This window comes from Brachyhypopomus gauderio, chromosome 5 (genome assembly GCF_052324685.1).
Source record: "Brachyhypopomus gauderio isolate BG-103 chromosome 5, BGAUD_0.2, whole genome shotgun sequence".
NCBI classification, from domain to species: domain Eukaryota; kingdom Metazoa; phylum Chordata; class Actinopteri; order Gymnotiformes; family Hypopomidae; genus Brachyhypopomus; species Brachyhypopomus gauderio.
In genome coordinates this window covers 19,230,267-19,244,947 of record NC_135215.1, presented here as the reverse complement: position 1 = coordinate 19,244,947, position 14,681 = coordinate 19,230,267, and the positions used below count along the sequence as shown (strand labels likewise).

The 14,681-nt window shown below is 44.6% G+C and overlaps 2 protein-coding genes across 7 annotated transcripts in view; one reads left to right on the top strand and one right to left on the bottom strand.

The window, feature by feature from the left end:
• Window positions 1-9,572, top strand: part of osbpl10a (oxysterol binding protein-like 10a) — a 69,534-nt gene extending 59,962 nt beyond the window's left edge. For all 4 annotated transcript variants that reach the window (XM_077006241.1, XM_077006242.1, XM_077006240.1 and 1 more), the window contains 6 exons: window positions 2,503-2,649; window positions 2,915-3,416; window positions 5,600-5,786; window positions 7,227-7,409; window positions 7,659-7,812; window positions 8,073-9,572. In XM_077006241.1, coding sequence (XP_076862356.1) covers window positions 2,503-2,649; window positions 2,915-3,416; window positions 5,600-5,786; window positions 7,227-7,409; window positions 7,659-7,812; window positions 8,073-8,117 — 1,218 coding nt within the window. In that variant the 3' untranslated portion in view covers window positions 8,118-9,572. The remainder of the gene's footprint in view (window positions 1-2,502; window positions 2,650-2,914; window positions 3,417-5,599; window positions 5,787-7,226; window positions 7,410-7,658; window positions 7,813-8,072) is intronic.
• Window positions 9,573-9,640: 68 nt separating this feature from the next.
• The window catches only part of LOC143514711 (dolichyl-diphosphooligosaccharide--protein glycosyltransferase subunit STT3B-like), a 172,611-nt gene continuing 167,570 nt past the window's right edge, over window positions 9,641-14,681 (bottom strand). For all 3 annotated transcript variants that reach the window (XM_077006237.1, XM_077006238.1, XM_077006239.1), the window contains exons 13-16: window positions 14,154-14,327; window positions 13,633-13,746; window positions 12,789-13,001; window positions 9,641-11,986 (exon numbers count right to left, since the gene is read on the bottom strand). In XM_077006237.1, the coding sequence (XP_076862352.1) occupies window positions 11,912-11,986; window positions 12,789-13,001; window positions 13,633-13,746; window positions 14,154-14,327 (576 nt within the window). In that variant the 3' untranslated portion in view covers window positions 9,641-11,911. The remainder of the gene's footprint in view (window positions 11,987-12,788; window positions 13,002-13,632; window positions 13,747-14,153; window positions 14,328-14,681) is intronic.

Here is a 14,681-nt window from a genome sequence, read left to right as displayed (position 1 = left end):
ATCTGAGACCTACAGAGTAAGTGTGTGCGCATGTGTGTCCTCAGTGATCACTTAAACAGGAATCTGCTGACTAGGCATAACCAGTATTTGGAGTTTATCAATGAAATCTGATAGGAGGATCTTTAGACTGTGTCTGATGAAGGAGGATCTTTAGACTGTGTCTGATACTAGAGGATCAATGAAATCTGATAGGAGGATCTTTAGACTGTGTCTGATGCTGGAGGATCTTTAGACTGTGTCTGATGCAGAAGGATCTTTAGATTGTGTCTGATGCAGGAGGATCTTTAGACTGTGTCTGATGCTGGAGGATCTTTAGACTGTGTCTGATGCAGAAGGATCTTTAGACTGTGTCTGATGCAGGAGGATCTTTAGACTGTGTCTGATGCAGGAGGATCTTTAGACTGTGTCTGATGCTGGAGGATCTTTAGACTGTGTCTGATGCAGGAGGATCTTTAGACTGTGTCTGATGCAGGAGGATCTTTAGACTGTGTCTGATGCAGGAGGATCTTTAGACTGTGTCTGATGCAGGAGGATCTTTAGACTGTGTCTGATGCAGGAGGATCTTTAGACTGTGTCTGATGCTGGATGACCTTTAGACTGTGTCTGATGCTGGATGACCTTTAGACTGTGTCTGATGCTGGATGACCTTTAGACTGTGTCTGATGCTGGAGGATCTTTAGACTGTGTCTGATGCTGGAGGATCTTTAGACTGTGTCTGATGCTGGAGGATCTTTAGACTGTGTCTGATGCTGGAGGATCTTTAGACTGTGTCTGATGCTGGAGGATCTTTAGACTGTGTCTGATGCTGGAGGATCTTTAGACTGTGTCTGATGCAGGAGGATCTTTAGACTGTGTCTGATGCAGGAGGATCTTTAGACTGTGTCTGATGCAGGAGGATCTTTAGAACTAAAAAAAAAAAAACAATTATTCAAAACAAACTTCCATTACATGCTTGCGTGTACATGCGTGCTTGAGGAGGCGGGATCTGTAATCTCGGTTCTGCTATGAACAAAGCAAGTAAAATGGCGTCGACTTTAAACAGTAGAGCAGCATGGTGATATACTAATGAGCTCTGCTGGTTTATTATAACATGGGTTTACATAGCATGCTGCTCCTAAACATTTCTTCATAACCTGTCCACTCTTCAGCTCGTTAACAGCATACATATGTGGCAGGCAGCTACAGAGCATTTCTGGAAAAATATGAACTGCATTAGGCTTTTCTGTACTTACCTGTAACTGGTACTGGTGGTGAGTGGGCATTCAGCAAGGCGCAACTGGTTCAAAACTGCTTGAGCTAGATTGAACAGTCTTGCCCGTCTCACCAATGAAAGTCAGTTGGCAAGAAAACTGGACTTTAAGGACCTCATCAAGGATTCTGCAGTCAGTGACACTAACTATGGTTTAAATATCAGTGATTATCACTTTGTGGAAGTCTGGAAAAATTAATAGTGAAGTTGTTTATCTTTCATTATAAATGAAGCATTTTATGTGGTTATGTTAATGTGGAAATCTGAAATGGCATTTTTCTTTTCTGTAATAAATAGGCTGCTTGATGACTGCTCCTCCTCAGTCCTATTCTGTCCTCCTCAATCTTCTTCAGTCCTCTTCAGTCCTCCTCTGTCCTCTTCAGCCAAATACCAACATGCTCCCTTTTCATGCAGGTCTATGATGTTAGGCTGCCTTTACTGTTATAACCTGTCATCATTCTACAACTATGATCAAAATTCAATGAAGTCTTATGTGATTAAGCTATTTTTGCTCTACATGTAAGAGTTGTTGGATTAATGGGGTGGGGGTGAGTTTGCTTGGGCCCACAATTTGGTACTACCCCACTCACCAGTGGTTCAACTCACGCATTGAGCATTTTGGGTGATTTTGTCAGGCACAAAAGCTGTTTCAGCTGTTTGCTGTTAGTTGTTAGTTGCAAGCTTGTTCTGTGTGTTTTTGGTGGTGCTGCCACCTGCTGGATTGGCATAAAGAAGACCTTTTTATGGTGGGGCTGGTCTCAGTGGTGTGAGGTCTTTATCACAGGTGGAGGTGGTCTCAGTGGTGTGAGGTCTTTATCACAGATGGTCTCAGTGATGTGAGGTCTTTATCACAGGTGGAGGTGGTCTCAGTGGTGTGAGGTCTTTATCAGAGGTGGAGGTCTCTAGCCTCAGCTTCCTGCTGTGTCATTTTTTCATTCAAATAATTCTGTGTCTAGGCATCCAGTACAGGCTTTCTCCATGTCTGAAACGAACATGATCCATGATACACGATGTCACTTGTGGGGCAGATCACTTGTGGGACAAGATCACTGGTGGGGCAGATCACTGGAGATGCCATTGTTGGATTGGTTAATGCTGAATGCTTTGGGGGGTTGACTACGATGTTCTGAAAAGTTCAGTATTACTGTTAATAATGTTGTAAATCAGCTTTGGCCAGAGGCATAATGCTTCCTCTGTGTGTGTGTGTGTGTGTGTGTGTGTGTGTGTGTGTGTGTGTGTGTGTGTGTGTGTAGCAAGTGAGCATGGAGCTGGTCTCCCCCAGTGAGGAGGTGACGGATACAGAAGACAATGTGGAGGAGGAGCTGGGGGTTCTGGAGGATCAGAGGAGCATCATACTGCACCTGCTCTCACAACTCAAACTGGGCATGGACCTCACAAGGGTACACACACCCACACACACACACACACACACACACACACACACACACACACACACACACAGAGTCCCTCCTCTCCCAGTTCAAACTGGTAAAGGGCATCAAACAGGTATCCACACCCCCCACCCCTAATGTACACATACAATGTGTGTCATGGTGACCTGAGTAGTGCATGTTGTTCGGGTTGTGTGGGGTGTTTGAATGTTTATCTTGAACATAGAGAACGGCGAGGGGTCTGACTGCTGATCTGTGTGCTCCTGCCCTCCAGGTGGTGCTACCCACATTCATCCTGGAGAAACGGTCTCTGCTTGAAATGTACGCCAACTTCATGGCCCATCCGGACATGTTTCTGGCCATTTCCGCGGGAACAACCCCAGAGGAGCGTATGGTGCGGTTCGTGGAGTACTACTTAACTGCCTTCCATGAGGGACGCAAGGGAGCGGTTGCTAAGAAACCCTACAACCCCATCCTGGGCGAGACCTTCCACTGCTCCTGGGAGGTCCCTCGAGACAAGCTCCATTCTCTCAGAACTCATGCCCATGCTGTTGGGGCTGGTACACAGGAACCCAACCCCAGGACCAATCAGGAGGCGGCAGAGGCGGGGCAGGACTCTTACCGGGTGCGGTTTGTGGCAGAGCAGGTTTCGCACCACCCGCCCGTTTCTGCGTTCTACTGCGAGTGCAAAGAGAGGCTGATGTGTGTGAATGCCCACATCTGGACCAAGAGCAAGTTCATGGGCATGAGTGTGGGCGTGGCCATGGTTGGGGAAGGTGAGGTGCTCCACGTCCCGCCCACCTGCGCTCTTATCAGGCCTGTGTGGAGTCCCACATATTAACACACTGTTCTAGCTGAGAACTGAATGAATCAATATTTAATATCAATGTAATCCTATTTGTGTAGCAAATGTTTACGTTACTTTACATTACTAAAATAGCAGCATAATCTTTGATGTAAATGCAGTGGTGCATTTGAGACACAAAGTGTAATTTAGCAAACCATGTTCATAGTGTATGAAAATGAAAAACTGCATCAAATGAGTGTATTAAATCTAAAAACACATTACACATGCGGTGGATTCGGTAAAAATTCACACCCCTGTACTTCTTGCACAATTTACTGTGTTGTGATTTTTAACCATCTACACTTAAATTGCCCTTAAGGATGTAGGGAAAAATTTTTAGTGCTTTGAAAATGAATGCTCATATTCAGTATTCACATCATGATCAGTATTCAGATTCATTATTCAGTATTCATATCATATTCAGGATTCAGATAAATTTTTCAGTATTCAGAAGACCCTTTGATAGCAGTTATAGGTCTTCTTGGATATGAGCAAGCTTACACACATGCATTTGAGCAGTTGTGCACCTGCATTTGAGCAGTTGTGCACATTCTTTCAGCCAGATCCTCTCAAGCTCAACTCAGTCCACAGATGCTGTCTGGGGTTTAAGTCTGGCCTTTTTGTGTCTGGCCTTTGTAACCGAGATTCGACTACCGACTGGACTCTCTTCGACGTGTCAGCCAGGACAGTCCCACAACATTCAAAGCCTTAAGGAGGTCAGGGCGGATCTCATCCACCTTGCCGCCTTCCTGCCAAGGAGTTTCACAACTACCCTGATCACCTCAGCCTGAGTGATGGACAAACTCTCGTCCGAGTCCTCCAGTTTTGCTTCCTCTGTGGAAGATGTGATGGTGGGATTGAGAAGATTAGTATACCTTCCACCGCCTAATGACATCCCGAGTCGAAGTCAGCAGATCCCGAGTCCCACTGCATACAGTGTTGGTCGGGAAGCACTTTCCCCTCCTGAGTTGCCTGACGGTTTTCCAGAATCTTCTCAGGGTTGATCCAAAGTCACTTTCCAAGGCCTCACTGAACTCTTCCAATAAATCCAATAACAGAATACCACATGGGTTCAGATCAGATAGGCCGTTCCTCCCAATCACACCCTTCCAGCTCGTACTGTCGTACCACGTGAGCATTGCTAGCAGAACAATGTCATCCCCAGAAGGTGCACCTTCCAGTACCCCCTCCAAGGACTCCAAGAAGGCCAGGTACTCCAAACTGCCATTTGGTGCATAAGCAGTCAGAGCCTGTTCCCCAACCCGAAGTCACAGGGAAGCATCCCACTTGTCTACCGAGGAAAACCCCAACACACAGGTAACGAGCCGGGGAGCTATTAGTGAGCCCACTCCTGCCCTCCGCCTTTCACCCTGGGCAACTCCAAAAAAGAATAAAGTCCAGCCTCTCTTGAGAGGATTGGTTCCAGAACCCAAACTGTGTGTTGAGGTGAGCCCAACTATATCTAGTAGGTATCTCTCAGCCTCGCACGCCAGCTCAGGCTCCTTCCCAACCAGAGAGGTTACATTCCATGTCCCAAGAGCCAGCTTCAGTAACTGAGGATCGGCACACCAAGGCCCCCATCTTCGGCCACCACCCAATCCACAATGCCTCGGACCCCTAGTACTACTTCTCCGACAGGTGGTGGGCCCATGGAAGAGTGGACCCATGTATCTCCTTTGGGCTATGCCTGGCTGGGCTCCATGGGCAGAGACCCAGCCACCAGGCGCTCACAAAGGAGCCTCTCCTGGGTCCTGGGTGAGGCCTCAGTAACCCTGATCCAGGCGAGGGAATCTGTGTCCTGCTATTTGTGAATTCCAAAGGGTTTTTCTTGGATTACTCTTTGTCTGGACTATCACCTTGGACCAGTTTGCTTTGGGAGATCCTAGCGGGGGCATTGCCCCCGATGACCTAGCTCCTAGCTCATGTAGGCATGGTGCTGATGCATGGAGGAGTGATGCTTTACAAGCAGTAAAAATGCTGAGAATCTGAGCCCCTTTGTACTGCCTCAGAAACCTTGACATACTCACACATTCAGATAAACCAGAACAGCCTAAAAAAGAAATTATCCTAGCAGTATGTGACCTGCTGACCTTTTACCTCTGTCCTTTGCAGGTGTGCTGAGTCTGCTGGACCATGGGGAGGAGTATGTGTTCACGCTACCAAGTGCCTATGCCCGCTCCATCCTTACTGTGCCCTGGGTGGAGCTGGGTGGGAAAGTCTCCATCGCCTGTGCCAAGAGCGGATACTCTGCTACTGTGACCTTCCACACGAAGCCCTTCTACGGGGGCAAGGTGCACAGGTGGGCAGGACAGGACAGGGGGTGTGGTATACAGTAGAGGACGGGGGCGTGTGTGGTATACAGTAGAGGACGGGGGCGTGTGTGGTATACATTTGAGGACGGGGGCGTGTGTGGTGTACAGTAGAGGACGGGGGCGTGTGTGGTGTACAGTTGAGGACGGGGGCGTGTGTGGTATACAGTTGAGGACGGGGGCGTGTGTGGTATACAGTAGAGGACGGGGGCGTGTGTGGTGTACAGTAGAGGACGGGGGCATGTGTGGTGTACAGTAGAGGACGGGTGTGTGTAGTATACAGTTGAGGACGGGGTGTGTGTATTATACAGTGTTGTGTATTATCCGGTATTGTGATCAGATGCAGAGCACTTTGTAAGTAGCTTTGGATAAGAGCGACTGATAAATGCCGTAAATGTAAATGTAGTGTACAGTAGAGGACGGGAGTGTGTGTGGTGTACAGCAGAGGACGGGGGTGTGTGTGGTGTACAGTAGAGGACGGGGGTGTGTGTGGTGTACAGTAGAGGACGGGGGTGTGTGTGCTGTACAGTAGAGGACGAGGGTGTGTGTGGTGTACAGTAGAGGACGAGGGTGTGTGTGGTGTACAGTAGAGGACGGGTGTGTGTAGTATACAGTTGAGGACGGGGTGTGTGTATTATACAGTGTTGTGTATTAATCGGTATTGTGATCAGATGCAGAGCACTTTGTAAGTTGCTCTGGATAAGAGCGACTGATAAATGCCGTAAATGTAAATGTAGTGTACAGTAGAGGACGGGGGTGTGTGTGGTGTACAGTAGAGGACGGATGTGTGCAGTATACAGTTGAGGACGGGGTGTGTGTATTATACAGTGTTGTGTATTATCCGGTATTGTGATCAGATGCAGAGCACTTTGTAAGTTGCTCTGGATAAGAGCGACTGATAAATGCCGTAAATGTAAATGTAGTGTACAGTAGAGGACGGGGGTGTGTGTGGTGTACAGTAGAGGACGGGGGTGTGTGTGTGGTGTACAGCAGAGGACGGGGGTGTGTGTGGTGTACAGTAGAGGACGAGGGTGTGTGTGGTGTACAGTAGAGGACGGGGGTGTGTGTGGTGTACAGTAGAGGACGAGGGTGTGTGTGGTGTACAGTAGAGGACGAGGGTGTGTGTAGTGTACAGTAGAGGACGAGGGTGTGTGTGGTGTACAGTAGAGGACGAGGGTGTGTGTAGTGTATAGTAGAGGACAAGGGCTCTAGGACAGTAGCTGGAAGCCCCACCTGTCCTGTTAGCTGGGAGGGTTCCACAGACATAATCTCTCTACCTTATTCCACATGGCTTTCTTTATTTGTGCTTTCTGCCCTTGCTTGTCTTCATTAGTACAATAAGAACACATGTGTAGTGTCACATGTTTTGCTTTATAAATCTGTGTTTGCATGATTTTGTGTGCTGTGTGTAAACACACATGTTGTGATAGGGTGACGGCAGAGGTGAAGCAGAACTCGTCGGGCACCATCGTGTGTAAGGCTCAGGGGGAGTGGAACGGAACACTGGAATTCACCTATAGTAGCCTAGATACCAAAGTGATTGACACTGCCAAACTACCTGTCATTAAGAAGCTGATTCGCCCGGTGGAGAAGCAGGGTCGGACCGAATCTAGGTAAACTCCGCCTTCAGCATTGAAAGTAGAGCAGAGGAGGTCTACTACATCAGTGCTTTTGTTTGTGTTTGAGAAATAAGTTTGTGTGTGTATAATAAGTGGGTGCGTGTGTGCGTGCGTGCATGTGTGTGCGTGCACGTGAGCATGTGTGCATGCTTTTTGGGTGTGTACGTGTGTTTTGGTATGTGTCCATGCTTGCGTGTGTGCACGTGTCTGTGTGTACATGCACTGATATGTGTTGTTGCCCAGGAACCTGTGGCAGCATGTCACCAGGGCGCTGAAAGAGGGTAACGTTGACGCAGCAACGGAACACAAGCATCAGTTAGAGGAAGGACAACGAGCGGAAGAGAGACAGAGAGCTTCCAGTGGATCACCCTGGAAACCGAAATACTTCACAAAACAGGTAATATTACACTGTCACTCTGGAAACCAAAATGCAAAATAGATCATGTTACTCTGGAAACCTGAACTCTTCCATAAACACTCATTACTGTTACCCCTGTAAAGCACTACACAAAAGCCCTGATCAGTTTGTGTTACTCTGTCACCCTGATCAGTTAGTGTTACTCTATCACCCTGATCAGGTAGTGTTACTCTCACCCTGACAATAGCACTGTTTTATAACACACTCAGATGTCTCCCTCCTGTGTGTCGTGTTCATAGGGCGACGGCTGGCTCTACAACAACCCTTTATGGGAGACTCATTGAGACCTGCGTACAGACCTCCTCCAAACACTGGGCAGACCTGTCTGCCATGGCCCAGGGATGGACGGAAGCTGAGCAGCATGGAGGAGGGGTGGGGACATGGACAAAAAGGACCAATCAGTGGCCAGGATATGCTGTCCTCTGCTGGGTGGTTGTGTTAAATTGGTAAACGTTGTGTTTAACTTTACATGAGATCACAGTGGAAAATGGAAGTCTTTATTTGTTCTACCTAAAACTAAGGGCAAATAACTTGTAGGTGTAGGAACTATGTACTAAAGTAGGCTACTTTTGTATACTAATAATATATGATATATAAATACTTATGATAATGTAAACTATATCTATTTTTCATGCAGGCCTGTGTTGTGCACTTAGACCTGACTGTGTGTGGTGTACCTGACAGGATTTTCCACACAATGCTTTTTTTAGTCCACAAACGTTCAGTAAGGTTTAACGTCAATACCGAATCTTCAGTGTTTTTAATATTAGAAACATAGATTGAAATCTCTCAAGTGTTCTTTTAGCAAAACGTAGCCTAAAGCTTCATGTTTCAAGATTTTATTTTCTGTGCCTAAACGGCAGTAATGCTGGCATGCTGGAAGGAGGAGCCACTTCCTGTTCTGAAGTGTGTGAAGATGAATTGTGTGAAGATGAAGTGGGTGAAGATGATGTGTGTGATTATGGTGTGAAAATGAAGGTGTGAAGAAACCTGGAGTGTTTCCAAAGACCCTGATCACCTGTCATGTCCTAATGGGCTGTCCTTCGTGCCATTGGGTCAGTTCTGGTGACCTGCATTTAATGAGCCTCAACTCAAGGCCATCATAAGAACTGATGGGAACTGGAACATGACTCACTTGTTTCTATAGTAGCATAGGTGGGGACTCCACACCACAATACTTCCTCCAGGTCCCACAGCAGAACAGTTTAACAGGTATTGGGCTATTGTAGACACCTGTTTTTAAAGATCTTTGGTTTTTATTTTTTTAAAATTTCTTTACAAAAATGATACAATGCGCTCAACCTTTTAGTGTTGGTCACTTAGTATTAAAAGTTAGAACACAGTTAAGACAGAACTCGTGTTTTGAGGTATTAAGACAAAGTGATGTTTGTTTTCTTTCGTAATCTGATCATTTGAGAGTTAAAGAAAGTTTCAAAATGCTAACTGGGCTAATGAATTTAAAGTGTGCTGTTCCCAATAAGCATAATGTAATTAGAATAATTAGCTTAATGCTAATTGGAGCATTCAAGCTTTGTATTTGATTGGTCATGTTGGCATGTAAATTAGATTTTGGTGGAACTACTTTTTCAAGTGTGTTGTAGGTTTGACTGGCTGAATGTATGATCTCACAGGAGAAATACTCAAACATTTCCAGAGAAACATGAACTGTAGCGTCTTTGTTGTGTTCAGAAATATCTTCACTGTTATTATCCAAATGGTAATAAAAAGTGTTAATGCTGCAGATGTGTACTGGAGATTTGACATGGTCAGTGATATTTTAATCATTCCAATATACTTAGTAAATTACTAAGAAAACTTCCATGGTATTTTAATCTTGGTTTATTTTTTATACTAAGACCGAAGTCACGCATCAGTTCCAGTTGGTTGATATTCAGGGATGCAGTGCCCTCTTTCGAGAACCCACAGAAGTGCACCAAAATCTGCACGTGTTCATGGGACACTGGAAACTTTCATCAGACCAATTTTGTTTCCCTTACAAAATTTAATGTTTCCTTTTCATTACGTCCATGCTGAAACTTTCTGATCCAAACAACTGAACTGTAAAAATTACAATGAAGAGATTGTGGCAAGAGACAATGAATCAAAGAAAGAAAAAATAAGGCAGAGTGTTCCCAGTAAAAAAGAATGACAAAATACAAACCAAAAAGCAAAATGTACCTCACCCAGCAATCATACATTTAACACACTAACCCAATCTGACGTTACACTCACCTACATCTTCAACACCTGGACAATCACCTGCAGATCAAATTGTAAGATTTTGAAAAAAATTGCAAAATTGCATTCCTATATTTTCTTCAGTTGTGCATAAATACAACAAAAAATATGCCAATCCATTAAGTTCCACCATCACCATGAAGACAAACACGAAGGAAAGAGGACAGATATGTGGCAAAACAGCAGAGAACATCAAAGGGTAAACAGTAAACACAATATACTCACCCACATACATACTCACCAATATACTCACCCACATACCCACCAACATACTCACCCACATACTCATCAAACTGACAGTCTAGGAACATCCGTCATTGTAAATGCACTGAATAATTCTCATACGCATACACATACACAAACAATAACAGAGCTGAAAGACCGGTGTGCTATGAAGACTCGTCTGTGGGACTATTGAGCCATGAGCCACTCCGCAGTAACAACCTCTAAAGGACGATAAAAGAATCTCCCTGCCCTGGCTCAGTGTTCTCAGCTTTAAAATGTGATATTAGAATGAGATTGAGCAAAGTATAGTCCATAATTTTATATTCTACTAATGTATGAAACAAAAATGATTAACTAAAAAATATTGCTTGCACATGTATTCAAGCCATGTCACTCTCAGCTACAACTTGTCACCTTAGGAAGATGTCCCAAATGAGATCTCAGCAGTAATAGGTATTCATGTGTTTGTACCAATAAGATTTCATCAGGAGCACAAACACAAAGCTCGAGTCAACATTAGCATGAATATTATCAACGGTAATTCACACCTCAAACATGTTGAGTGATTTGAACATTCCAGACCAGGCAAGTTTAGGAACCTGAAGAAATCACACATTACATTCAAGGTTACACTTTACCTTGTAACAAAAGTATGAACATGGATATATGTATGACATGGGCATGAAGAACATGGATACCTGTAAGAGATGGGCCTATATGTATATATCCTGGTTTGTATTTTGAGCTCATTCTCCTGATACAACTCATCCCCCCCCCCCCCTTCCCCCCAGGGTGTCTGTTGGTATGCCACACTGAATTTAGCAAAATAAAATTTACATTCTCAAAGCATATCTAGCTTGGTGATAATTGCATTCATTACACCAAAACCTACCAAAGTCCATCAGAAAGGCATCGAAAACAGCCAAATACACCCTGAAAAGGCATCCTAACAAGCCAACATATTTGAATCCTTCGAAACATTATTTTACAGAACATATTTACAATGGTTTTCCAGTTAAACGGATTTCAGACATTGTAACTCATACAGGACAGATAAATAATGCAGATGTATTGCTAAGCTGTGTCAACATGTAGTTCCTCCATTCTGCAAACATCTGCAGGATCCCAAACAGCTTAGCAGACAAACTCCTGCCCACAGCTCAACACATGGTGTCTACATGTGCCATCTAGCAAAACCAACGGCTCTTTGGCGTAACTCTATTAGTAACTATGCTAATATACCATTTCTCAACCTGCACCAGACAAACTTCAAGGAAAGAAAGAGAGAAAACATGTATAAAAGATCTTGTGCTATGCCTATACATTCAAGTCTAAGAGTAAAAAAGTTGATGAAATAGAATAAAAACAGAAAAAAACACTAAAAAACAAAAAACAGGTGTCTACTGATGTGCCAGCCGGGGATGTCCAGACATGACATACTGCCCCCTGCCACATGGAGGCGCCACTTGAATTGCAAACCCTAACGTTTGATTTTCCCAAGCTCAGCTGTTCCCGTCTCGTGCTCGAAGTGTCGTGTGTCCAGTTGTCGTGTGTAGTTCAGTGTGTCCCTTGTCCCCTGTGTAGTTCAGTATGTCCCCGCTGGTCCCCCAGCACTTCAGTTCTTACTTAGTCTCTTGCCTTTTTTCAGTAACAGCTTGTTCTTGATGTAGCCACGCTTCCTCTTAGTGCCCTGGAGAGCACATCATACAACACCATGAGTCACTCACCCCACTCACTGGTTAGCTAAACTCCTCAATCACTGGTTAGATAAACTCCTCACTCACCGGTAACCTAAACTCATCACTGGTTAGGTAAACTCCTGCTCACTGGTTAGCTAAAATCCACTCTGATTAGCTAAACTCCTCATCACTGGTTAGCTAAACTCCTCACTGGTTAGCTAAACTCCTCCTCCTCACTACTTAGCCAAAATCCTCACTGATTAGCTAAACTCCTCATCACTGGTTAGCTAAAGTCCACTCAGAGGATAGGTAAACTCTTCACTCACTGGTTAGATAAATTCCTCACTCACTGGATAGTTAAACTACTCACTGGTTAGCTAAACTCCTCGCTGGTTAGCTAAACTCCTCGCTGTTTAGCTAAACTCCTCATCACTGGTTAGCTAAACTCCTCACTGGTTAGCAGAACTCCTCACTGGTTAGCAAAACTCCTCACTGGTTAGCAAAACTCCTCACTCACTGGTTATATAAACTCATCACTCACTGGTTAGCTAAACTCTTCACTGGTTAGCTAAACTCCTCACTTGTTAGCTAAACTCCTTAAAGTTTAGGTAAACTCCTCATCAATGGTTAGCTAAACTCCCCACTCACTGGTTAGGTAAACTCCTCATCACTGGTTAGCTAAACTTCTCACTCACTGGTTAGGTAAACTCAGTAATCGCTTGTGTATGAACGCATGGAAAAAAAACGACAAAGACATCTTTGTTACAGCCAGGTTTCAAGTTTGGAGGTTTGCTATGTTTAATGCAGTTACACCTTTTTGGGTGTGTGCTTTTGTTTGGGGGCGGGGCTGGTGAGGCGGAGCTTGTGTCCCAGGGCATCACGGTTCTCTAGCTTTTTCACTCTGTAGATACGGACGAGCCAGTGCTCCGAGGTGTACGCCTCCTCCAGGTGCTGGAATCTGATGTCCTTGTTTCCAATCTCAGCATTCCTGGTACGATCAAAACCTGGTGGAGTGCGGAAATCCAGCTGCAGACGGGAGAGGAAAGAGGAAAGATGTGTGTCTCCACGGGAAAGACACAGTCTCACTTCACAGTCTGTTTCAGCATGTTAAATACGAGCTACTTTAAAAACAAAGAAATCTACTGCTAAAAATGAAAAATGTCCAATTTTTTTTTTACATATCTGATATTTGTGTGTGTGTGTGTAATATTATATATATAAAATTATGTAGAAGTATATAAAATCACATCAGTTATTTTTCTTTGTTTAATACTAATGGACTTTTTGTAAACTCAATGTCCATTGTTAAGTGGACAGGACAGGTCCTTCATTCTGATAGTCTGAGGAGAGAGAGAGAGAGAGAGAGAGAGAGAGAGAGAGAGAGAGAGAGAGAGAGAGAGAGAGAAGGAAAGAGAAGGAGGGACAGAGAGAGAGAGAGAGAGATAGGGACAGAGAGATGCATTGAGATAATTTAGACCTGAATATCTGAGGTAACACTCAGCACTGTGTTGCTAGGCAGCGCTAGCCCGCTAGGCTCCTGAGGGCCAGACAAAAATAACTGTGACAAAACAATACTGTGCTGCTGATCTACATATTGGTGCTCTGTCAGCAGCTCGTCCTGCCTGTTTCCCACGCCCGAGGTCCTGGGCACACACACCTGCATCTCCCCAAAGCGGTAGTAGGACATCTTATACATGAGGCAGTTGAGGAGCGTGGGTGAGCCTGCCTTGTCAACGCGAAACTCGCCTTGAGGGGTGAAGTAGTCACTCTCCTGAAGGACAGAGGAGAGTAATATCACACTTTGGTGTGTCTCCTATTTGGCCTAAATTCTCCACCAATCTTTCTTTAATAGGACACTTCAGTGTATTGCTCTGTTTCTAGGGTTTCTAATGAACCATGTCCATCGAAAAATTCATACCTCTTAAGCAAAGTGAGGGCACAACAGTACCTGCACCTGTGTTTTCAGAATCTTTTGCTATGGGGCAATATTTAACTTACTGTACGTCTCTGAAGTGTTTTGAGTTTGGGACAGTATTCAACACAACTGTCTTTGAGGTGTTTAAGGCTGGTACAGTTTTTAATGTACCTGCATGTCTTTGATGTGTGCGAGGGTGGTACAGTATTTAAAGTACCCATCTGTCTTTGAGGTGTTTGAGTGTGGGATAGTATTTCACGTACCCGTATGTCTTTGGGGTGTTCTCCCTCTGCAATCCTCACCATCCACAAAAATTTATTGATGTCATCTCCTGAGTAGCCAATCACACCTCCGAAGATGATCAGGATATAGTCGACATCCAGCATCCTCATGATGTCATATGCTGCACTCTCATTGGATGACATTGCCTTCCCTACCTGGCATGGCATGGGCATGTTGACAGTCAGGGTAGGGGTAGGGGTCATGTTTTGATGGTTAACTCATTGCATTAATTACTGGTTTGATTATCCGTGATCATCTGTGAGACTTATTAGTACAGTGGAGGAAATAATTATTTGATCCCTTACTGATTTTGTACGTTTGCCAACTGACAAAGTTCCCCCAAAATTCCCCCTGATGTGCACAAACCTCATCATCAACTACAAAAACTGCTGTGCTTGCCTACAAGGGTTTTACCACCAAGTATTAGTATAGAGTGATCAAATAGTTATTTCTCTATGCAAGACGCAAATAAATATATATTTTATACAATATAATTGTCTGGATTTTCT